This window comes from Apium graveolens, chromosome 3, assembly GCF_009905375.1.
Source record: "Apium graveolens cultivar Ventura chromosome 3, ASM990537v1, whole genome shotgun sequence".
Taxonomy (NCBI): Eukaryota; Viridiplantae; Streptophyta; class Magnoliopsida; order Apiales; family Apiaceae; genus Apium; species Apium graveolens.
The window spans coordinates 107,124,363-107,148,406 of record NC_133649.1 but is presented as its reverse complement, the minus strand read 5'-3'; the positions used below and the strand labels follow the sequence as shown (position 1 = coordinate 107,148,406).

The 24,044-nt window shown below is 34.1% G+C and overlaps 1 protein-coding gene, 1 non-coding gene and 2 pseudogenes across 5 annotated transcripts; 3 read left to right on the top strand and 1 right to left on the bottom strand.

Moving 5' to 3' along the window:
* The first annotated feature begins 8,732 nt into the window (after positions 1–8,732).
* Positions 8,733–8,804, top strand: TRNAD-GUC (transfer RNA aspartic acid (anticodon GUC)). Its single transcript has one exon. It is a non-coding gene; the product is annotated as a tRNA-Asp (tRNA).
* A 4,437-nt stretch (positions 8,805–13,241) lies between these two features.
* On the top strand, positions 13,242–16,663 carry LOC141710849 (uncharacterized). 4 transcript variants are annotated; one of them, XM_074513362.1, is made up of 6 exons: positions 13,375–13,779; positions 14,333–14,436; positions 14,552–14,854; positions 14,951–15,026; positions 15,117–15,289; positions 16,362–16,663. In XM_074513362.1, exons 3-6 carry the CDS (start codon positions 14,733–14,735, stop codon positions 16,435–16,437), a joined length of 447 nt encoding a protein of 148 aa, XP_074369463.1. In that variant the 5' UTR covers positions 13,375–13,779; positions 14,333–14,436; positions 14,552–14,732; the 3' UTR covers positions 16,438–16,663. The 4 variants fall into 4 exon arrangements, with proteins under 4 accessions (XP_074369466.1, XP_074369463.1, XP_074369465.1 ...); XM_074513365.1 differs by lacking the exons at positions 13,375–13,779; positions 14,333–14,436 and adding an exon at positions 13,242–13,325; XM_074513364.1 differs by lacking the exon at positions 14,333–14,436.
* A 1,136-nt stretch (positions 16,664–17,799) lies between these two features.
* On the top strand, positions 17,800–20,053 carry LOC141712682 (uncharacterized protein At1g65710-like; annotated as a pseudogene).
* A 75-nt stretch (positions 20,054–20,128) lies between these two features.
* Positions 20,129–21,255, bottom strand: LOC141710848 (NDR1/HIN1-like protein 6; annotated as a pseudogene).
* Between the last annotated feature and the right edge of the window lie 2,789 nt (positions 21,256–24,044).

Genomic DNA, 24,044 nt, shown 5'->3' with positions numbered 1-24,044 from the left:
AACTTATGGACGTATCAAAGATAATTTTCAGAACTCAGTACTGTTGTTATAAAATTCTAGAAATGTTAGTGGGATGAACTGATATACCAGTGATATTTAAATTTGATGAGTAGAATTTTGAAGGAAGAATTTGGATAAGATATACTTGTGTTAATTAAGAAGAACCATGCAACCTATACAATGATAGCTGAGGAGTCAAAGAAGAAAGAAGCGGTATAAAAAGAGTTTACCAGGTGAAAACTTTAATGGCAGGAGGTATAATTCTTAGTATAGACAGTCAGTAAGGAGGAGACAAAAGGGGATTCAGCAGAAAATTTAAAGATAGTATGAATAAAGAAAGACCAGAAGCACCAACAAAAGTAAGAAGTTTTATCATGGGCCGGTTATTATTGGAAATTTGTGCAAGATTTCTTGAAAGTTGTAATATTCGAGATGAAGTTAACCAGGAAAAGCAAGAAGGTTATATGAAATGGAGAAGGGTGAAGAAAGTTTTGCGGAGTTAAATGAAAGAATGGTTACAACACCTATTTTATCACTTTGAAAGCATCAGGGAGATTTGGTAGTTTATAGTGATACTTCTCGTAAGGGAATAGGATGTGTGTTGACGCAAAATAATAAAGTTATTGCATATGCATCCAGACAACCGAAACTTTATGAGCAGAAGTACCCTACTCATAACTGGGGATTAAAAGCAACAATAATATTCGTTTTGAAAGATTGGGAAATATTATAAGTTTAGAGAAAGATGTGAGATATATACGGACCACAAGAGTTGAAGTATGAACTCTCGAGGAAAAGCAAATGTAGTGGCAAGAGATGAGCAAGAAGGAGAGAGAATGAACATAGAGACTGTACGAGAAGAATTATCTATGGAATTCTAGAAGTTGGAATTAGAAGTCAGAGTGCATAATCCAAAAAGGAGTAAGAATGTATAAGTATAACTTTTCAATCAGAATTGTTAGAAAAGATAAAGAAGTTTCAGGAAGAGGTAATGAATCAGGATATAAATCATTTAGTATGGGAAGAATAGTGCACGCAAAAAGGACGATCAAGGTATTCTTAGGTTTTCTTCTAGAACTTGGATTCCACCAGTGATGGAATTGAAGGATGAAATTTTATAGGCAGCTCATAATTCGAGGTATTCAATCCATTCAGGGAGTAGCAAGATGTATAGAGATTTAAAGGAAATTATAGGTGGTTAGATATGAAGCGGGGAATTGCAGAATGAATTAGCAGATGTTATATATGTCAACAGAGTTAAAGTAGAGCATCAAAGATCAAGTGGATTGTTACAGTCATTGGAAGTTCTAGAGTGGAAGTGGGAGCATATCACCATGCATTTCATAGTTGGGGTTACCAAGCACAAAAACTAATCATGATGCCATTTGGCTTATAGTGGATAGATTTACCAAGCCAGCTCATTTTCTGCTTATAAACGAAAGATTTTCGCTCGATAAGTTGATCCATAGGTGCCTGAAGGAAATTGTAGTTCGTCATAAAATTCTTGTGTCTATCGTATCTGATCGAGATCCAAGATTTAATTCGAGATTTTGGAAGAGTTTTCAAGAATGTTTAGGAACAAGATTGAATATGAGTACAGATTATCACCCAGAGACGGATGGCCAAAGTGAAAGAATAATCCAGACAATAGAAGACTTATTACGTATTTGTGCTATTAATTTCAAAGGAAATTGGGGCGAGCATTTACCTCTGATAGAATTTGCTTGCAACAACAGTTATCACGCTAGTATCGGGATGTCACCCTAAGAAGCCCTTTATGGACGCAAATACAGATCTCTAGTGTATTAAGACGGAGCAGTAGAGCGTAAAATACTTGGACCTGAATTAGTACAGCAGACAAAGGAAGTTATTGAAGTTATCCAGAAGAGATTGATAGCCGTACCAGACCGTCAAAGGAAATAAACAGATCAATCAAGGAAAGACATGGAATTCGAAGAAGGAAGCTTAGTACTACTGAAAGTAGCGCCGTGGAAGGGATTAACGAGGTTTGGAAAGAAAGAAAAACCGAGCCTAAGATATGTCGGACCTTTTGAAATCTTAAAGCACGTTGGCAAAATAGCTTTCGAGATAACGTTACCTCCGCACATGGAGCACATTCATAATATTTTTCACATATCAATGCTTAAGAAATATAATCCAGACTCCAGGCATGTAATAGAATATGAGCCAATAGAGCTTCAGGCAGATTTGTCATATGTAGAGAATCCGGTAGAGATTCTAGAGAATAGAGAGAAAATATTGAGGAATAAAGTGGTAAAGTTAGTAAGAGTATTGTAGAGAAACCCAAAGGTTGAAGAGTCAACCTGGGAGTTGATATGAGAGAAAAGTACCCTCATTTGTTTTCTTAGGAGATTTTGAGGACAGAATCCTTTTAAGGGGGGAAGGATGTAATATCCGGGATATATCGTGTAATTATTTTTGCTATTATACAATTATTATGTGTGTACAGTATCTATTCTGTGAGTTAATTGTTAAATGTTATCTGTACTTGGATATTCAAAAATAATATTAATTGAGTATTTTAATTTTTATATGTCCAAAATAAAATATAGATAATTGTCATATCTTCCTAATTATTTTTATGTTGGGTTATGGATTTATAAGAATCATCTGAAATTTCTAAAATCTTTTTGCGAGTATTTAAAATCTATTTTATAAAAACGGGAACCAACCGACGTCATCCGTTGTTACGTTTTTAGAACCCGAAACTTTTCCGAGAACTCCTTCCTAACCTAATTGTAATATTCCGAGCATATTCCATGTTTCGACTTTTTCGATCCGGCGTACGGTTTGTCCTGCGCGGGTCCCGGCGCAACATTTTCGATACAGTATTCGTTTCGGTAAATCAATAAAACTTGTATTTTCGAGAAACGGGAGCTTTTTATTAAACTATCACAATTATCACCTCGTAATACGTGTAACCAGGCGCTGAGACCAAGACCGCAGTACAAATTGTACTGATTTGGATAATTATCTCGAAAACCGATACCGTTTGGATCAGTTTTTACAAATAAACGTACCATTTTATATCCGGAATGATCCAACGGGATACTAATTTTCCGTAATTATAAATAGCCTTTTACCGTATTTTATTTCGTATCAAAATCATTTGCAGATAGTTAATTCTATAATTTTCAGAGAAAAACCCTAATTACATAAACTGTTCTAAGAATCAAACAGCAAAACGAAGGCGTTACCGATCTCTGTTTTCAAAGCTTGAGTAACCAAAACGAAGGATTTGAAGTGTTCTATCAGATTCTGAGCTTTGTTTCACTGCAGAACCAAAGGTTTATTTTCTGAAAATTTATTTATTTTCGAATTAAAATTATTAAAAATATGAATTTTTGTTCGGATGATTGTTTGTATGATTTGATGATTGCATGTTGTAGAGCTTGTTTTCCTGATAATTTTCATATGTCATACGTCTGATTTGGAGTTCAATAACATGTTCAAATTTGAGTTTGATTTTCGAATTTTAAAATTAGGGTTTATAACCAGTATGAATGTTTTTAATTGAAATTTGGGGGTTTCTTATTCTGTGATAGATTGATGTTGTGTTATAGTGGGTTGTGTTCTCTGTGAAATTTGCAATCTAGTCGTATAAGTTTCATGAATCAACGAGGTCTGTAAAAGAGGGAGTTAGGTTTTAAAGTTTTCGTCGAACTCGCCTGAAACCGGCGAGATTCTTGATCATTTTCCGGCTAATTCCGGGATGATTGGAATGAATTGATGGCATGGTTGTGTTCCTTGTAAAGTATAGATTAAATCTGGAGTTTGTGGTGGTGGGAGGAGGCCGGAGTTGAGTTCTCCGGCGAACCCGACTGTTTTCCGGCGAAGGGCTGGAAAATTGCAGTTTAATACCCCAACTTTTGAAAACGATGAAGTTCAGTCCCTGAACTTTCCAGAGTTTGCAAAAGTTGGATTCCTGTTTTAAAAATGTTTAAAAATCATATTTCCTATTTATTTTTATTATAAAAATTCGTTTTTAATTTCTGAAAATTCTAAAAATTAGTATTTTAATTCCGAAAATTATTTTTAATTCAAAAATAAATCTGAATTAATTAGTTAATTAATTTCAATTAATTTTTAATTGATTAATTGGTCAATTAATTCGAAAATTAATTGATTAATTGATTTAATTAATTATTAATTGATTTTAATTACTTATTTAATTAGATTTAATTATTTAGAAATGATTTAAAAATTCCGAAAAATAGTTTCGAGCTTTAAAATATTATTCTAAATTATTTTCAAGGCTCGATAATTATTCTAAAATTATTTCGGAGCTAGAATTGGCCAACCGAACCCTGTTTATTACTCCAAAATTGATCCAACGACCCGTTTTAATTCCGAAAAATGTTTTAAAAATCATTTTAAGTAACCGAAAGCATGTTTATGACCCGAGACTTCTTTATAAATGGGATGACATTGATTATTTAACGTGTTATGTGTTATATGTGACTTGTTGGTTGACTGTCGGTCTATATGTTCGGTGATTACTTGTTTATAGCGTAACTTTCAATCCGTTAATCGGATTTGAGTAAAACGAAGGGTAGATAGAAGTGTATGTCGAATAGAATGGTATGAGTTAAATATTAATAGATACTTATGATGCCTAGCAGAGTAAGCAAGGCGTAAGAAAGAGAAGCAGGTGTCAGAAAATAGAATTGACATGTAGAAAATACCGCAAGTGATCAGAGGATAGAAGCGAGGCATAAGAGAAACAAACGAGTGATTGTTGAATGGGGTCATTAGACAAGTACAAGTGAAGTTGAAATCGATTATGATAAGGCAAGTATTTCTAAACCTTTCTCAAAATACAATGCAAATATTTCTAAATTCTCTTGTGACATATTGTTAATACCCAAAATAGTTCTGTTTTATACTGTACACATTTTGAATCCTTCAGCCTTGAACCTGAGCCACAACATTTGATCTTTGAGCCGTAAGCCTTATTCTTTGTAAACCATTTCTTGTTGGTTTACCAGATACTAAACCACACAAATAAGATACTACTCCACAAATATATATCCATCATATATACAAAACACTAGAACAGAATTGTTTACACATACAGAAACTTTTATACTCAACCATACCTTGCGATATCAAAGTACTAAAACCTTGTAAAAACACTATTCATCTAATATCCGATTATCCTACCGGCTGTAGGCCACTTCTTTTATGTATTTTGACATACCCTTTTTGGTAACTATGAATTTTTACCATGCTCTTTTACAAATGTTTTATGGTTATTGATTATGATCTGGTTTTATTGAACTCTATTGTTTATCATATTGAAAGCTTTAGAATTGGATAGTTTTCTTTGTGTGGACCAGATTCGTGGTCAGACCATATCGATGGTTAAGTTAGGCCAATGTGTGCCTTGGATCCAGTAGTTAGAGCAGTGCTGTGTGCTTTGCTCGAGGTTAGTGCGTGACTGATCAGCAGCCTAACCTTGGTTTTAAAAACTTAAAATGAATATCCAATTCTATTGACTGTTTAACAGGAAACTTGATTCTTTTGAATCACCTCGTTTATTATTGTTTAACCTCAGTTATTGATAATATGACTTGCTGAGCTAGTTAGCTCACTCTTGCGAATCTTTTTATGTATTCTACAGTTAAGAAGGATACGGTTGATAGCGAGGTTTCCCAGTTCAATGTTCGAGCTAGGATTCCAGATTATGATTGATCGAGCTAGCAAAAGCTTATGGCAGTAGTGAGATAGCAAGGTTGAAGAATAATTTTTTTTTACCAGTTGTAAATTAAATTAGTTGGGATATGGTAAGTTGTAATAAAAGTTAAGGTGGTGGCTTATTTTCATACTTTAACCTGTTGCGATCCGTGGTTATGTAAAGCAGGGTCATTACAAATAATATTTTATATATACAGGTTTATATATTGATTATGTGTTGTGGACCCCAAACTTCTGACCCGGGTTTGGAGGACGCCACAAATTCGGTATGGGATCGAGATATTATGTATTTGGTTGAGTCCCGGAATGAATGTCTTTAATTTAAAATATTTTAAGTTAATAATTTTAATTTAATTAAATATATAATTTTATTATTATTTTAATATATTTTTGGTTTATATATTTATTTTGATATTAAAAAATTACATTTAAATGCTTAAATAAAAATTAAAATAGTAGTTATGAAATTGATTCTCGTACCGCTCTCTCGTAACCACCTCCCCACTTGGGTACCAAAAGGATTTGAGGAATGAGTATTAAACTTCTTTTTAACCACGCAGCACGAATTGACCGACCTGATTTCAGAATTTGGCCTGATTCCAGATTTTGACGAACCAAACAACCCATTACTAATATTTTAGCTTTTTTAAGAGAGTTAATTATAGAGTGGTGACTAGTTGTCAATCCTGCTAAATTTCACCATTAACTAATCTATTTATACTAAACTTACTAAACTATAATAGCTAAAACAGGGTTTGGTTATCCTTTTTAAAATTATTATATAATAATTAAATAAGTGTAAATAATTTCTTTTAGAGAATGCACACGCCACGGCACGGACGCCTCTGCAGTTCATTCCCTCAGCAATTCATTCTACACACTCTCTCTGCAGTTCATTCTCTGAGCAACTCATTCTGCACACGGCCTTTTGCACCGCTACCGCTTCATATGCGTCACTCTATACATACAGGTCTTCCACTTTGTTTGGATTTTATCATTACAATTAGTTCAAATTCTCAGGATTCCACATGAACTAAATTCTGCTTTGAATTAGTTTAAATTGATTTCTTTTGTTATCTACTGTTGTTTTCTTGCTTCTTCGAATTAGTTATGATTCTTTAAAATATTTTTATTTCTTTTATATTGTTTGATAAAATGCCAAAGTCAAGTATATTTGAGGGTAAGAGATTAAAAAACGTGGTAAGAGTTGTTGCCCCTCAACCATAATCTTGGTTCCACCCTGGTTGCGTTATTACCTCCGCAATAACCAATAAACATATAAACAGACACAAAATGGGAGACAAAGTACCTAATAATATGATGATGATGATATAAATTAAAGAGTATGTACCCACAAACATAATTTCATCAGTACCCCAACCCGTTCTTATAAAAAGAGCAAGGTTTGAAGTCCGAAAAGAAACTTATGTGTTAGTTCAATCTAGCAGGAAAAAAAAACTAATTTCTAAGTTTCCAAGCAAAGATATTGTTGATAGCTTAGATATTGGTTTGTCTTTGATATTGGGTTGTTAGGTTATCAGCTCTTCCGGAATATAAGATGGTGGACATTGAACAAAAAGGAGGTTGTATATGATGATATTAAGTCCTATTACCTTGAATTTGTGATAGAGCCATTAATCTAGCATAAGTAGTATAATATATGATCTAATTAAGTTTTTTTACTATTTTGAGGTCATTAGTTCGTAAACACTTTCACAGTGTCAATTGTGACCACACTAACTGATTATTGATAGAGTATATATTTATATATATTTTAAAGGATTTTATTCTCATATTTAAAATATTACATTATTAATTGGATATTATTAATTAGATTTTATTATTTTATGACAGGAAATAAAGAATTCCCAACTTTATATGGAATTGGGCTTATTTGGACTTAAATCATAAGGAAATTCGGATTTATTGGGCTCCACGCGCATACATCACTATTTGGGCCGTAACTTGAGTTCTAGACATCAGAATTGGGCGATCTTATAGTCCACGCGAAGCTAACATAATTATCTACAGTTTAAAAGAGTCCATCATCAAGAATCCAACTGGAGAAGCCCAGAATCAGGCCTGGAAGACAGCCTACGAATTTTACATCAAAGTCCAATTTATTTTGGGAAAAGAAAAAAAAACTCTTTATTATATATTAGATTTTATATATTGTATAGAGAACAAGAACAGAACGTATTAGAGAATAGTTAGATAATTGCAACTCTTGAGAGAAGGGATAGAAGCATCTTGAGAGGGAGATTGGAAGGAGTGAAGGGATTCGTCCGGATTTCAAAGAAACTCTTCAAGTTGTATTCTCTCTATTCAAATTCTTAACTCATGATTTATGGTTTTAATATATAATTGTTTTCTTCATATATCATGAGTAGCTAATCCCTTAATCCAAGAGTTGGGTAGAATTCTTTGGCTTGTTGTGTTTATTTAGTTGTATTGTGATTTTCTTGTGATTTATAATCTGTCATTGAGGGCTTAACACAATTGAGGGAGTCGCGAACCTTTGATTGTATCTATAGGAATTATAACGAATCGGGAGAGGAGTTTTAATTCTAGTACATGATATGATATACACAATTTAAGTATTGGATCGGGAGATTAATATACAAATTATGAAACATGTCATCCTTGGTTTTTAATAGTCTATAATTGTACTTTGTAGGACCATGAGAGTGAATTTCAAGGGATAATTGTAAACACTATTATCTACCTTGGGAGAGGATTTTATAAATATTAGAAGGATTGTTTTTAACAAAACAAGAGACACAAACTAGACATTCATGATAACCATTGAAGAACCCTTATTCTTGGATTGTTTCTCTCATATATCTTATATAACTTTATTTGTTTATTAGGTTAAATTAGTGGATAGTTAAAACACCCATAAAATTATTCTCCACACTTCTGAACTGTAAGAGATAAAAGACTTGAAATTGGTGTTGATATTAGTCCTTCCCTGAGAACGAACTTCTAAAAATACACTTCAACAAATTGAAGGCGTCGTTGTAGTATAGTGGTAAGTATTCCCGCCTGTCACGTGGGTGACCCGGGTTCGATCCCCGGCAGCGGCGCCAATTTGTTGAATTAATTTTCAGTGTTTCGTTCACAGGGAAGGACTAAATTTAATACTAGTTCATGTTGTAATTCTTTTACAGTTCAGAAGTGTGGAGAATAATTTTATGAGTGCTTTAACTATCCACTAATTTAACCTAATAAACAAATAAAGTTATATAAGATATATGAGAGAAACAATCCAAGAATAAGGGTTCTTCAATGACTATCATGAATGTCTAGTTTGTGTCTCTTGTTTTGTTAAAAACAATCCTTGTAATGTTTATAAAATCCTCTCCCAAGGTAGATTATAGTGTCCACAATTATCCCTTGAAAGCCACTCCCATGATCCTACAAAGTACAATTATAGCCTATTAAAAACCAAGGATGACATGTTTCACAATTTGCATATTAATCTCCCGATCCAATACTTAAATTATGTCTATCATATCATGTACTAGAATTAAAACTCCTCTCCCGATTCGTTATAATTCCTATAGATACAATCAAAGGTTCGCGACTCCCTCAATTGTGTTAAGCCCTCAATGAAAGATTACCAATCACAAGAAAATCACAATACAACTAAATAAACACAACAAGCCAAAGAATACTATCCAACTCTTGGATTAAGGGATTAGCTACTCATGATATATGAAGAAAACAATTATATATTAAAACCACAAATCATGAGTTAAGAATTTGAATACAGAGAATACAACTTGAAGAGTTTCTTTGAAATCCGGACGAATCCCTTCACTCCTTCTTCCAATCTCCTTCTCAAGATGCTTCTATCCCTTCTCTCAAGAGTTACAATTATCTAACTATTCTCTAATACATTCTGTTATTGTTCTTTATACAATATATAAAATCTAATATATAATAAAGAGTTTTTTTTTTCTTTTCCCAAAATAAATTGGACTTTGATGTAAAATTCGTAGGCTGTCTTACATGCCTGATTCTGGGCTTCTCTAGTTGGATTCTTGATGATGGACTACTTCTAAACTGTATTTAAACTTTGATAACTGTGTTTCTTCAGAGAGAGATCATCACCAGCGCTTGAGTTTATTAAACGGACAATATGAGCAGGATAATTTCAGCATGAGCGTGCCAAGTTGTAAAAATATCACAGTGGTTAGAGCGTGTTCAGACATGAACATGCAATAAAGTTGCATGGGCATGCTAAAATGATGAATAATGCCAGAAGTCTGAGAGCAGAAGTGTGCTCAAGGAGCCTGATCATGCCTGAAGTTTGCGTGAACATGCCATCTGCTTCACTGTATCCGCATCGACATGTTTGCAGAAACTACTTAAGTAACTATCGATGTCTGGTCTAGCATTCAGAACATCAGACCTTTATTAAAATCTTCCATCAAACTGAGAACATATATTGAGCCTCCTACAGGGTGCTATGTTGGTGCATGAACACGCTGATTAACTGGCATGAACATGCCAAATCCTAGAAAAATAGCAGTCTTCTTGACACCCTGAGAAGCGTGAGCACGCTGGTAGGTGGCATGAGATTATTGCACTGTTGCGTGATCATGCAGATATTCGCATGTACATGCCAAGTCCTTAAAAACTTCCAGTCACTGCAATCGGTCAGGAGCTTGAGCTGTGTGTATTGCATGCGGGTGCTATAGTGGTGCGTGATCATGCAGGGATCGACATGAACATGCCAGATTCTAAAAAAATTAGCAGTCGTTGAGAGCCAGTGTTGTATGAGCATACCAAACTGTCAAATTTCTGCCATGAGTTTTAATGTCCATCTGCATGACTATGCTGATGAAGTGCGTGAGCATGCTAAATCCTTAAAAATCAGTCGTGAATTTCTTTTTCAACCGCGTGACCACGACAAAATGCTGCATGATTGTGCCAAACTCCAAATATTTTTCTGAGGGTGTTGATTCTGTTGCATGATCATGATGGACATCCTCCGTGATCATGCTATTTCTTTATTCTTATCAACATCATTTCAAACACCTGAATCACTTCAAACAAATAAATCAAGGCAACACGTGGGAGTAAAAAAAAATCTAACTAATATTATAATCTTGGGTTGCCTCCCAAGTAGCGCTTCTTTAATGTCATTAGCTTGACGTGTACATACAACTAGCATTATCAATATGGTGAAAAAGCAAACAAACGCACATATCTACGAATCAGTATTAACATTATGACGTGCAAATATATCTTAGATCCATAAAAACATAAGAGACTTTTTATGATCCACACTTTCTCAAGAGACTCATAATAATCAAAGTAGCTAGAAAAGTCATCAGAATAATCATCATAAGTACGACTCATATACTCCACCCAAATTGGATCCCTATATTCCAAAGCAAGACTTTAAATTTCATCAATCTTAAATCCCTCCTCAAATTTAATTGGACACTCATCAATTTTGTCTCGTCTACCAATTTATTAAGCTTAACAACATTCTCTAAATTTGGTAGAATTTCAATTGCATCCAAATTATTGTTATCACACATGGGAATATCATTAACTAAATAAGTAGACTCATCAGACACAAAATTATCATCAATTGCTAAACAAGAATCATGAATCGTTGGAAAATTGACACAAGGAGGAACTTGAAGACAACCATCATGCATCACAAGTTGAACTTCCTTAATAAAACTATTCCTTTTAGCATTCTCCTCGTACCAACCTATTGATTCAACTTCACATGTAATATCATCTTTATTAGCAATCTCAAAATTCGAGTCATCAAAGTGTTTAAGAAGTCCCAAAGAAAGTAAAGAAGGATTAGAATGACTCAAACTCTCATCAACACCATTGCATACATATGAATCTTCACGACATTGATTATCAAAAGAATATAAAAAATCTGTGTTAGGAGGGTATGGAGCATAATATGAGTTATAACAATCGAACGAGTTCACCTGATACGCATTAAAATCCTGAAAAAAATTAAAATCTTGATATCGTTCTTGATTGCTGATGAAATCTTGAGCGTTATCCCAACAAAAATTGTTGTCCATGTCGTCTCCTCAACTCAAATATTTACGTTGTCTACCTCAAAGAAACCTGTAGACAGATAAAAGAAAAACAAAAAGAAGGAAAAAAAACTATACAAAGATAAAATCCAAACTACAAGAAATAATTAACTCAAAATCGATATTGCTGCCTTCCCCGGCAGCGGCGCCAATTTGTTGAAGTGTAATTTTAGAAGTTCGTTCTCAGGGAAGGACTAATATCAATACCAATTTCAAGTCTTTTATCTCTTACAGTTCAGAAGTGTGGAGAATAATTTTATGGGTGTTTTAACTATCCACTAATTTAACCTAATAAACAAATAAAGTTATATAAGATATATGAGAGAAACAATCCAAGAATAAGGGTTCTTCAATGGCTATCATGAATGTCTAGTTTGTGTCTCTTGTTTTGTTAAAAACAATCCTTGTAATGTTTATAAAATCCTCTCCCAAGGTAGATTATAGTGTCTACAATTATCCCTTGAAAGCCACTCCCATGGTCCTACAAAGTACAATTATAGACTATTAAAAACCAAGGATGACATGTTTCACAATTTGCATATTAATCTCCCGATCCAATACTTAAATTGTGTCTATCATATCATGTACTAGAATTAAAACTCCTCTCCCGATTCGTTATAATTCCTATAGATACAATCAATGGTTCGCGACTCCCTCAATTGTGTTAAGCCCTCAATGACAGATTATCAATCACAAGAAAATCACAATATAACTAAATAAACACAACAAGCCAAAGAATACTACCCAACTCTTGGATTAAGGAATTAGCTACTCATGATATATGAAGAAAACAATTATATATTAAAACCATAAATCATGAGTTAAGAATTTGAATACAGAGAATACAACTTGAAGAGTTTCTTTGAAATCCGGACGAATCCCTTCACTCCTTCCAATCTCCCTCTCAAGATGCTTCTATTCCTTCTCTCAAGAGTTACAATTATCTAACTATTCTCTAATACGTTCTGTTATTGTTCTCTATACAATATATATAATCTAATATATAATAAAGAATTTTTTTTTCTTTTCCCAAAATAAATTGGCCTTTGATGTAAAATTCGTAGGCTGTCTTCCAGGCCTGATTCTGGGTTTCTCCAGTTGGATTCTTGATGATGGACCACTTCTAAACTGTAGATAATTCTGTTAGCTTCGTGTGGACTATAAGATCGCCCAATTCTGATGTCTAGAAGTCAAATTACGGCCCAAACAGTGATGTATGCGCGTGCAGCCCAATAAATCCGAATTTCCTTATGATTTAAGTCCAAATAACCCCAATTCCATAAAAAGTTGGGAATTCTTTATTTCCTGTCATAAAATAATAAAATCTAATTAATAATATCCAATTAATAATATAATATTTTAAATATGAGAATAAAATCCTTTAAAATATATATAAATATATACTCTATCAATTATACATAGACCAACACGAGAAATCATTGACAAGTCTAATAAACCTTGCACTAGCTATAAATTGATAACTGATATTGGATTCAGGAATAATACTTTCCTGGAAAATCTGAGGTATTTCATTAATCATTTTCTTATTATTGAAGTAATAAATTACATGTGATTTAGATTAAGAAATGTGATATCATGTTTATTTGTGTGTTTACTCTTGGTTAATTGTTCATTATGTTTACATTGTTTCGTTCTATATCCTGGTCTAATATATATATGTTCTCATATCAAGGTTTTATATAATGCTCAGCTTGATTTACGTAAGGACTACTTTATTGAACTACTTAGTCAAATGATATCTCATATATTATCTGATATAACCAATCAAACCAAACCGAAGACACACATTATATACCAATCATAGAGCAATGTTTGACTACTTGAGGGTAAGATGAAAGCATCCTGAATCTTCCGGGGAAAGAAGAAATAATGAATAAATACATGAAACAGAGGACTTGGCTCCAATAGTGCTGCATCCTGTTCTTTGAAGTAATGAGGTTTGACGCAGACAAATAAAGTAAGTAATATTAATCATCTACATACATCAATAATGTGTAAAATTAGTTCAATTTATATAGAGTAGTGCTACGTGTACAGAATTTTGTACAAAAAAATTGTACAGAATGACATGACACTTGATGTGTGGTGTTTTAATTGGTGTTGTTGATGTAAATGCAGGAGCCATTCTAATTAAAATTCACCACATGTCATTATGTACAAAATTTTGTACACAATTCTGTACACCAAACATTTTCCGTTTTGTTATTGTAATATAATTGCTAGGATCATTTCTCTGTCCGGGGTATGCCCCGTATGATGTATCTCTTTTTCTTTTTAATACACTTAACTTAGCAAAAAGAAAAGGAATTTTAATTTTCCTTTCGGAATTTCGATTAAGTTAATTTATTGATTTTGTCAGTTAAAAGTTGCTCTTTAATAATCAAATCAGATAAGCTTGTTTATAGATTTTTCAGTAACAATCTTTGAACTGAAACTGTAAGGACAATATTTGTCTCACTTGTATGTTTTCTTCCCTGTAAACAAATGCTACAACTTAATTATATAAACAGGCGTATATATCGAAGAAATTTCACAATGCTGAGGACATGACAGCTGTGCTATACTCAACTACACTAGTTTGGAATGTGGATCCTGTAATAAGAATGTATAGAAGGTTGAAGTTATTTTGTATATCTGGAATGTTTACACCAATTAGGGAACCATTGTTTTATGTTAACAAAGTAATGCTTAAGTTTTATATCATTGTTGGTTGCATGTGAATTGCATAGGGAGTAAAATAAGTGCCAAAACTGCAACCAGGACTGTGGAGGAAGACAGCCCAACCGTATGGGATATACCGTCATGATATTGTATAAATAAAGCAGAGGTGGCCTATGAAAGGTGTAACTAGTGCCCTACAAAACTTCGGAAAAACATTTAGCTGACGTTCATTACCAATTTATCAGACTAATGGAGTTCACAATCGGAGTTGCTATGTTGCCAAGAGAATATGGTTTTGTGATTATACTTGTTGCAATCTCCGGCTTTCTTAATTTCTGGATGGCTGCTCAAGTTGGCAAAGCCCGCAAAAAGTAAGTACTGCTGCTGTACTGCAGATTTCTATTTGAGGTTTTGGTTTATATTTTTAGTCGACAATGTATAAATGTGACATTGTGAACAAAATTCAGGTATAAGGTCGCTCTACCCGCTATGTATGCTTTAGAATCTGAAAATGAGAATGCTAATCTCTTCAACTGTGTTCAGGTATATCTTGTATACTTGCTGCTTTTCAACATTAATATTCTACTTCTTGGATTTTCTCATAGGGTCGTTATATTGTGTTAAATGATGCAGAGAGGTCACCAGAACTCCCTGGAGTGGATGCCTATGTTCTTAACATTCATGACTCTGGGAGGGATTAAGCACCCTATTATCTCCTCAGTTCTTGGTGTTGTTTATATTGTTGGTCGTTTTTTCTATTTCAAAGGATACTCCACTGGCGATCCTAAGAAGCGTCTCTCGGTTGGGTATGTCTTAATAACATCTGTCTGTGTAATTAAAAATGTATCCTCTTGTTTCTGATGACTCCATATTTCGATATATGTTGGATGATGGATAGTGTTCCTAATCCTAACAGGCTATTTCTTTTACTTAAGTGAATGCACTGCTTAGCTAGTGTTACACATAGTAATCGATTAGCCTTTGACAATTGTTATAGAGATGAGGACAAACATCTATATGATATGGATGTCCAGCCTGTTTAGTTTAGTGTTGCAATATCAATTCAAAATACGAAAACACCAAAATAAGGGTACCTCGATTAAGTTTTTATTTAAACTGGAAATTATGATGTGGCCCTGAAATATCACAAAGAATGAGGTTTAGCTACTAGCTATTTAGTAACCCGCGCAATATTGGATGAGTTATTAGTTGACTCAAAAACTACTTTGCCTGCCTCGTCAAAACAGAGACCAAGCTTAGTTAAAGTTGATTCTCATTGTCTACCATTAAATAAGTTGTGAAGTTCAGAAAACAGTAGGAATGTGTTTTGCAATTGTAATAAATGGTCTTATATTTTATATTCGATATGTGATTCCTGCATCTCTCCGGGGTAAGAATTTTGCAAGACTTGCGGTGTGTTCTACTTAGACTTCAACTTTGATCACCATCTATGGTATAGTGCAAAAACCTCAACATTATAAGTTCTGTTTCTGATTAGACTTGTTAGTACTCCCTCATATGTGTTCTGAAATCTGAAGTGCCATTTAGGTTGTCCAGAACACGTGTTCTGTTGTTGCTAGAGCTTAGAGGTTCTTAGTTAAATAAATTGATCTGTGCTTAGACTAGTGAGTCTCTGATTGGTTTTGGTAATGGAATTGTTGCTAGAATTTTGTGTATATCTTTTTCCACACTATTCTGTAGAACTATAACTTAATCCGTTGAATGTTGCACTATGCTAATTCTAAACACTGAATGATTATCAGTAATCTTCTGATTTAGTAAATATTTAAGGGAATCTAGTAGGAGTAGGGCTTCTTCGTGTGTAATGCATTTCTATGATAAGCCAAATTTAATCGGATGGGGAATTCTGATGTGCAGGATGTACAGTTTCGGGGCACTGATTGGACTAATCCTGTGTGCATTTTCTTGCGGAATCAAATTTCTCATTGCATGAAACAAACTTATCTCAACATTGACAAATCTGAATTGTGCCATACCACTGGTATCCATGATCAGTGCAACCCACAGTTTATTTCTCAAATTCCTGTGTTATATATACATTTCAGATGTTACTGCTACTTGGATGTGTACTAGTTTTAGCAAGCCTTCAAAAGGATGCTACTTTTGATTAATGAATGTAATCGACAATACTTGACAAGGGTGAAGTTTGTTATGTATTAGTCTTACATATGAGAGCATTTGTTTATTTTTGTTGCATCACTTTACATGGGGAAAAAAGGGGGATCAGTCATCAGTTTCATCCTTAAAATTCCTAAGTAGTATTAGCAACAGTAACCAAACCAGTACAAACACCGATAAAAATTGGTCTAATTGTTTTAAGTGTAATCTGGATCAAGAGATTTCAAATCAGGATAAATTTTTTATACAAGAATGTAAATAGAATCATATTGTGATTCCCCGGATCATATCATGATCAATATTGACACAATGACACAAGTACCACAAAAGAGAGCAGTTGTTTATTCTTAGAATGGAATCCTACCGTTACATGTTTGAGTGCAAGACATCTCATTCTGTCCGAACTCCGAACCATTTCAAACAAATAATGAACAGTGATTAGTAGCTAACCACAAGATTCCAAACAAGCCCAGAAACCACATGGATCTATCTATCTTGTACTCTATTTTCAATTAACGAAGGTCCAGATTCACATCAATCTTCTCCTAATTTCTCACAATAAATTTGGCAAAAAAAAAACTTACAATTAAGTACAATTTGTGTGATTTAGCAAAAAAAGTACTAATACAGGATTTTTTTTTTTGCAAAACATCCGAGTTCAAACAAATTTGCAAAAATAAAAAACATTTTTAAATTTTTTCTTGCAAAAAGACGATTTTTTTTATTTTTTTATAAAAAAAAACGGTTTTTCTGCTATAACCGGATATAACCTCGAATGCATCTAAAAAATTCGATGCAACTATTTACATATGTGTTTGATTTTGGTTACACCATAGTTTTATAAATATTTTCATAAAATAGTAAAATCGGTAAAAAAGACTTATAAAAAATCACATTGGTCTATGTGCAGAAATTTTAAAAACTCAAATTCCCCTGCATGTCTTTCTGTCTTCTGTCATATAATAATTAAATTTTCAAATTTATAGAAAAAACACTATCAATCTGGCAATCCCCCACCCCAGTCCCCACCACCCACTCACTGACTTAAACGGCTACATTTACCACCCCCTCCCCTCCCGACAGTTAAAAATTTGAATTTCTACTTTCCCCTTTTTCTCAAACTATCCGTTTTATTTTACTAGTACTAGTAATACTTTAATCTCAAACCCCCCCCCCCTTTGAGTTTTCTTGGTTCTTGAAACCACAATAACCTACCCTTTTCAAATCTTCATTCTATCTCACACCCCCATTTCAGATCTACAATAAAAATCAAATCTTTCTTGTTTTTCTTTTCAAAAAAATGGGATCTTGTTTTAGCAAGAAGAGTGTTGCTTCTTCTCCACTTCCTTTACCTGACCCCCCAATTCAAATCCAACAAGAACAAAAGAAACCCCAAGATGAGTCGTCGTCTTTTAAGAAAGAAATCTTTATTATTAAACATCGAATCAGCCACGAGATAGATCGAGACACCTCACATTCTGAGGAAGACAAGAATGTTATTGGAACTCCCTCGGTTTCGGAGAACGGGAACAATGTGGTTATGTCTACTCCACTTAGGACTTCTAGTTGTACTAAAGAAGAGGTGGATGCTATTTTGATTCAATGTGGCAGGCTTAGTCGTAGCTCCACTGGAAAGGCTGGGGTTTCGACTGATGGCAGTGGAATTCAAAGGGGGAGAAAGTACTCGGGCTCCAAAAGGAGTTTTGATTTTGATGTTGAAGGTGGGGAGAGGGTTGGAGGGAATGATATTGTTGGTGATGGTGATGGTGAGGAGGAGGCGATTGCTGATCGGATTCATAGGCATAGACAACGACATCGTGATGGTAGTGCGTCTCCTCATGGGAGGAGGAGACGGACTTTGAGTAGAGAAAGAGGTGGGGGTAATGGTGAGAGGAGGGTGAGTAGATCTCCCGGGAGGAGATCTGAGTCACCAATTACTAATGGTAAGACTGTGTCGGGGAATGGCGCTGGTGGTAGTACTAATGGTAGGCCGGGGAAATTGGTTTCTGTGCCTGCTACTGTGTCTAATGATAAGGTTAAGAGTGGTGGTGGTGTGGTGGAGGCGACAAGTTCAGCTGCTGGTGTTAAGAGGGTTCAGGTGAAGAGGACTGTTGCATCGCCTCGTGCAAGATCTCCTGCTAGGACTAATGTTAAGGCTTCTTCGAATGAAGTTCAGGTTTCGCTTAGTAGGAGCAATTCTAGGAAGAATGAGCAGTCGCCTTACAAAAGAAACCCTTTGAGTGAGATTGATAACAATGTCAGTAATCAGGTACTTAATATTTTTTTGTATTCCTCTTCAATATAAAAAGTGTACACATTTGTCTGCAATGTAATCTTATAATGTTACATAAGTTGTGTATAAATTTTCTATGCTACAGAAACCAAGCGCTGTTGTGCAAGGAAATGAAGGCAAAGGTTATACCAATAGAGGTACAAAGGAGCAACAGAAGCAGCAACTTGAAGAGGCTAAAGGAATGAGTGGAAATGTGGCAGTGAATTTGATATCTTCAAGCAATGAAGGCCTTAAGCCCCAAACACTGACAAAAAGCCGATCATCAAGGCTTTCTCGAGACCTTGATATTAATCCTGAAATCCTATTGAATTCGAACCCCTCCTACACCTCAATGTTGCTTGAAGACATCCAAAACTTCCACCAAAGACTGCCCCCACCCCTGCTCAAGCATTTTCTCTACCAGCTTGTGTCACCAAGGCCCGCTCAATTCTTGATGCAGTTGCTGACCTCAACTCAGGAACTAGCTCTAATACATCCAATGCCTATGTAGAAGAGAGAACAAGAGTTCCAACAGCTGATAAATTTAAAAGGCATGAAAGAAGCTCTTCTCTTGGAGCCAACTTTGTGGAATCGAAGGTAGTTGTCAGCAATGACTTAATGGAACCAAGCCTTCACAAGTATGTGACTATAACACGAGGTGTGCCTAGAGAAGGAGATGATTTGGAAGAACAAGAATCATCTGGTAGCAATAGCTTTGTAGGAAGTCAAAACCACTGGCTCTCGTCATCCACATGGGAACCTAATTCAGCTGACTCAACTGATTGCTATACGTCTTCAAGAACGTATGGCAGAGACGCTGACTTAAGTCCTTTAGGATTACAAAAGCATGAATTTTCAGACGAACCTCGGACAAGGGTGAGCGAGACTAAGAGAACTTTTGATAACCAAAGGACTGGAATAGGTCGCGGAAGACTTGGTGGTTCTGCTAAGGCCTTCCCTCATTTCCTGCAACTGCAGCTGCCTCAACTTAAGTATTATCAGTAAATTGCTTCATTGTTGTCATTTGTTTTCCTTTGGTTGCAAACTTGCAAACTTTGCTTGTAACTTTCATTCTGATTGCTGATATGATATTTGTCTGGTTGTACTTTCACCAAATGTAATATTTCATTAATTTTTAGCACTTGGACGTCGTTAAGTTAAAAAATTATTTGCTTAATACAGTAGAAGTTCAAAATCTACATTAAACTGAACTTGTATTCTACAAGGTATACAAGAAAGTATAAAGGTATATATAATCACAAAGGAATAAGACACAAGCATAGAAAGAATCACTATAACCCTCCACTTATTCTACTAAAATGCCAGGGAGGAAAATATATATGTGAACTGTGAAGTAACCAAAAATCTAAACAAATACAGAACAAAAAAGGAGCCCAAGAAGTCGATAAGACATCAAATCTATAACCTAAACCTAAACTTACAGCTCCTCTCTGTAATCCTGATAGAGTTACCAGCACTTAGAGTATCCACCACCAGCCTACACTTGACCAAGAACTTCCATTTCATCAACTTCAACTCCCAAGCTTAATCCTCACTGGCACTCTAACCCGAACATTGAGAGGAATCATTCCTGTGGATTGTTCCTGCTGAATTGACCTCAACAGATCAGCCGCGTTCACAGCTCTCCCTGTCAATGGCAAGTTCAACACAGTGGTGTTACGATGACCTTGGTAAAACTTTGGCCATGACCCTTCACATAGTTTTGTCCCGGTATACCACACACTAATAGGACTCCCTCCTTCATAGTATATTCCAATCTTCTTATTAGGATTTCTAGCTGTGACATTCACATTGAATGAAGCTGACAAGCTCAAGTCACTATTGAGATTGAATTGAGTAATTTGAATGCTGTCCACGGAGTAGCTTGGTGCTTTCGGTCGAAACACCAAGAAAATAACTGCAGCCAGTATGCCTAAGATGGTTAGAATCACAAGAAGTACACATAAGACCAACATAAGCACCTTGTGAAACAACTTCTTCTTTTCTTCTTGGTACTTTTAAGTTTGGTATAGGGGCTAATGGAGGAGGGTAGTGCACCACCGGATCACCTCGTTCGGATCGCGAAGCGTCTCTGGAGACTAACGGTGCAGTGGCTGCTGTAACGCGGCCTCAGGGTCTTGAACAGGGTGGATTTTCTGATTTTCTGACATAGTTTCAGCTAAGTGGATTAGTTGCAATTCTTAAACTTGTTGAATACAAGTAAATTTCTTTGTATAAGATTGTAGTATAGCTTGGAACTATATAGAGAATTAAGTAAACATTGTGAAAAAGTAAAGGGTAGATGGAGTCATAAGTCATACAATGCAGACGTTAAATTGAAGCTTCCTATCATTGACTTTAAATGGCGCCTGTGGAGTACAGGTTTTATACTTCTAGTAGTATTTGTATTCACATGCATCTACAAAGGTTACACAAAGCGCTCCGAGTATTAGTTACGATTAAAACTTATGCTTGGTACCGACAGGTGACCAAGTCATGCTACCTACTATATATATTTTTTCAATGTACTTTGAGGACGTCTACATTACGTTTTTCATTTAAATATATTGATCCATTTGGGGATATTTTAATCTTTCACAAAACAATAATTTTATCTTCGATCATTTCTGATATTTCTTGTAATGTGTGAAAAGTCATTTAATGATGGTCATCTATAATGTCATTTTCATGTAAAACTGATTAGGTTAATTTATTGTATTTCTTGGAAGAAAAGTCATTTTAATAATTTGAAATGAAGATAGTATGTTAATTATACATAATTATAAATCATTAATATTATTAGAAAGTTTAAGCAACAATATATAGCTAAGGGGCCATTGTTAAATCTGAACACTATTTTCTGAACGGTTAAAATTATAAATGAGTAATAAATCTGAATACTGATAAATAATTTCGTTTGTTAAATAAAATGTAAAATAACCCGAACGATATGAAACTTGTTTAATATTTATTATTACGGTTTGAACAATAGTTTTTTTTGACCGGTAGGTGCACATGATTATATATTGACAAATTATATGAGAAATAATTTTTTTAATATATTTGCATGTAAAATTAATTGGATTTTTTTTTATGTTTCAAAATAATCCAAACTTACTACTTGAAGACTTTACTCATTTTCATTTTTTTTTATAATTTTTTGTGATTCTAATTTGTTTCATTGTCCAAATTTTAAATTTCTCTATAACAAACCAAACCTTCCCTTACGGAATATTAATAGTAATTTTGATTTATATTAATTGTATTGTTGTTGACAAAAGATATTGTAAATATATAATAAAAATAATAATATAATAACATATAATTAATAAATTATTTGTCAAGAATGAAAGAAATGGTGTGATCAAGCTATTGTCACAAGCTGAACCACACATGCTACATATTTGGAGTGACTGGTTTCACGACATTTTGATTTAGTCAAGATGCAAAAATAATCTTAATGATGAAATAATGAGTCGTTCAGTTCATTTTGTTTCATTAACAAACGGGCCCTAAGTTACTAAAAGAAAAGATACTTATGAAGTTATGATGATGTAAAAATTGGAAAAAAATCAACTCAAGCATAAAACATTTTTAACTATAATAATAATAATAAATATTTTTAATATAACAAACGAGTGAAGATTAACTTAAATATTACTCTGATAGCATCTCCAACAACTCCACATTTCAAAACTCCTAAATTAAATTTTGAGGACAAGTTTTGAAAAACAAGCTCCAAAAACCTCTCAAGGGCATCTCCGACGTTAACGATGGTCATCTATAATGTCTAGGTGGCAGTCTAATATACCTAATATATTTTGATCACTACAACTGAGCTCCTAACATGTTAGGTATATTTTTAGATCACGGGAAAGAGCACACTATATTTATTGAATCTACTTGTTGGTGCCTGATTTTCGGGTGAGAAGAAGATTATAGACATCAAGATTAAGTCCAATGGAAATCATAAAAATAGGGGTTGTTAACCTAATCACCTATTCTACAGCAATGTGTGGAGGTAGTGGCAGAAAAATAGGATCAGGTGTGGATGATTGAGTAAAATATAACAAGACCTGTAGAATATCATTAACTACACTACACACATTACATACACGTACTTCTACTTTGATTAGGATTCTAATCATCTTCTATACTCAATCTCTCTATTACACCCATCTTCATTCATCTTTTCAATGATCACGTATATTTATCTACATATACAGAAAACACACACTTCTACTTAGGTTAGATTTCTACTACTTCATCTTCTACATCCACTCTATTCACTAGCCATTGTATTTTCTATATTATTATGCATAACTCATACACTATCCAAAACACCACACATATATATCACATACACAAGCTACAACCCTACAAGTACTCAATCTCTACACTTATACACAAAATATTACATACTTCTACTAATTCATTTATATACTCTCTATTTCTATCTAGTCTTTGTTAGGGGGAACACACACAAGTATAGAACCAATAAACAATGCAAAACACACACTCAATATATGACGTGGAAAAACCCACGTTCCAACTTGTATTATTAATCAAAATAATTATCAATAATACAAGCAATCTCACCAAACGGTATTACTAAAGCGATACTTAAGTCAAACAATACTCAAGCATAAATCAAAACAATAACATGACTATGTATATATAGCCATCACAAACTTAGCCAACAAGACATACCTAATAATAATTGTTTACCCATACATTATTACCCATTCCCATTATAATAATAATTGTCAACACATACAATTATTACCCAACTCAATTATGATAATAATTGTCTACCCATAGGTCCCATACAATTATTACCCAATCCAATTATATTGTCTATCACCAAGCCCATACTACCTATTGGGTTTAACCCCAACAATCCTCCCCTTCAACCCAATATGATTTCATGCACAACCGAATTAACGGTCACCATCAAGCCATCGACGTCGATCCGCCAATACCTCCCCTCGAACAATAACCCCTCATTCTAGTATAAAAAGATTTCTCTTATCTTTTCGACCTTTTAATATTTCTAAATCTCCTTTAATGACTTTCACATACTGTTCTTCATCATAACAATATATCCTAAATCAACTAATTTACCCAACGAAATTAGATTTCGATTTAAC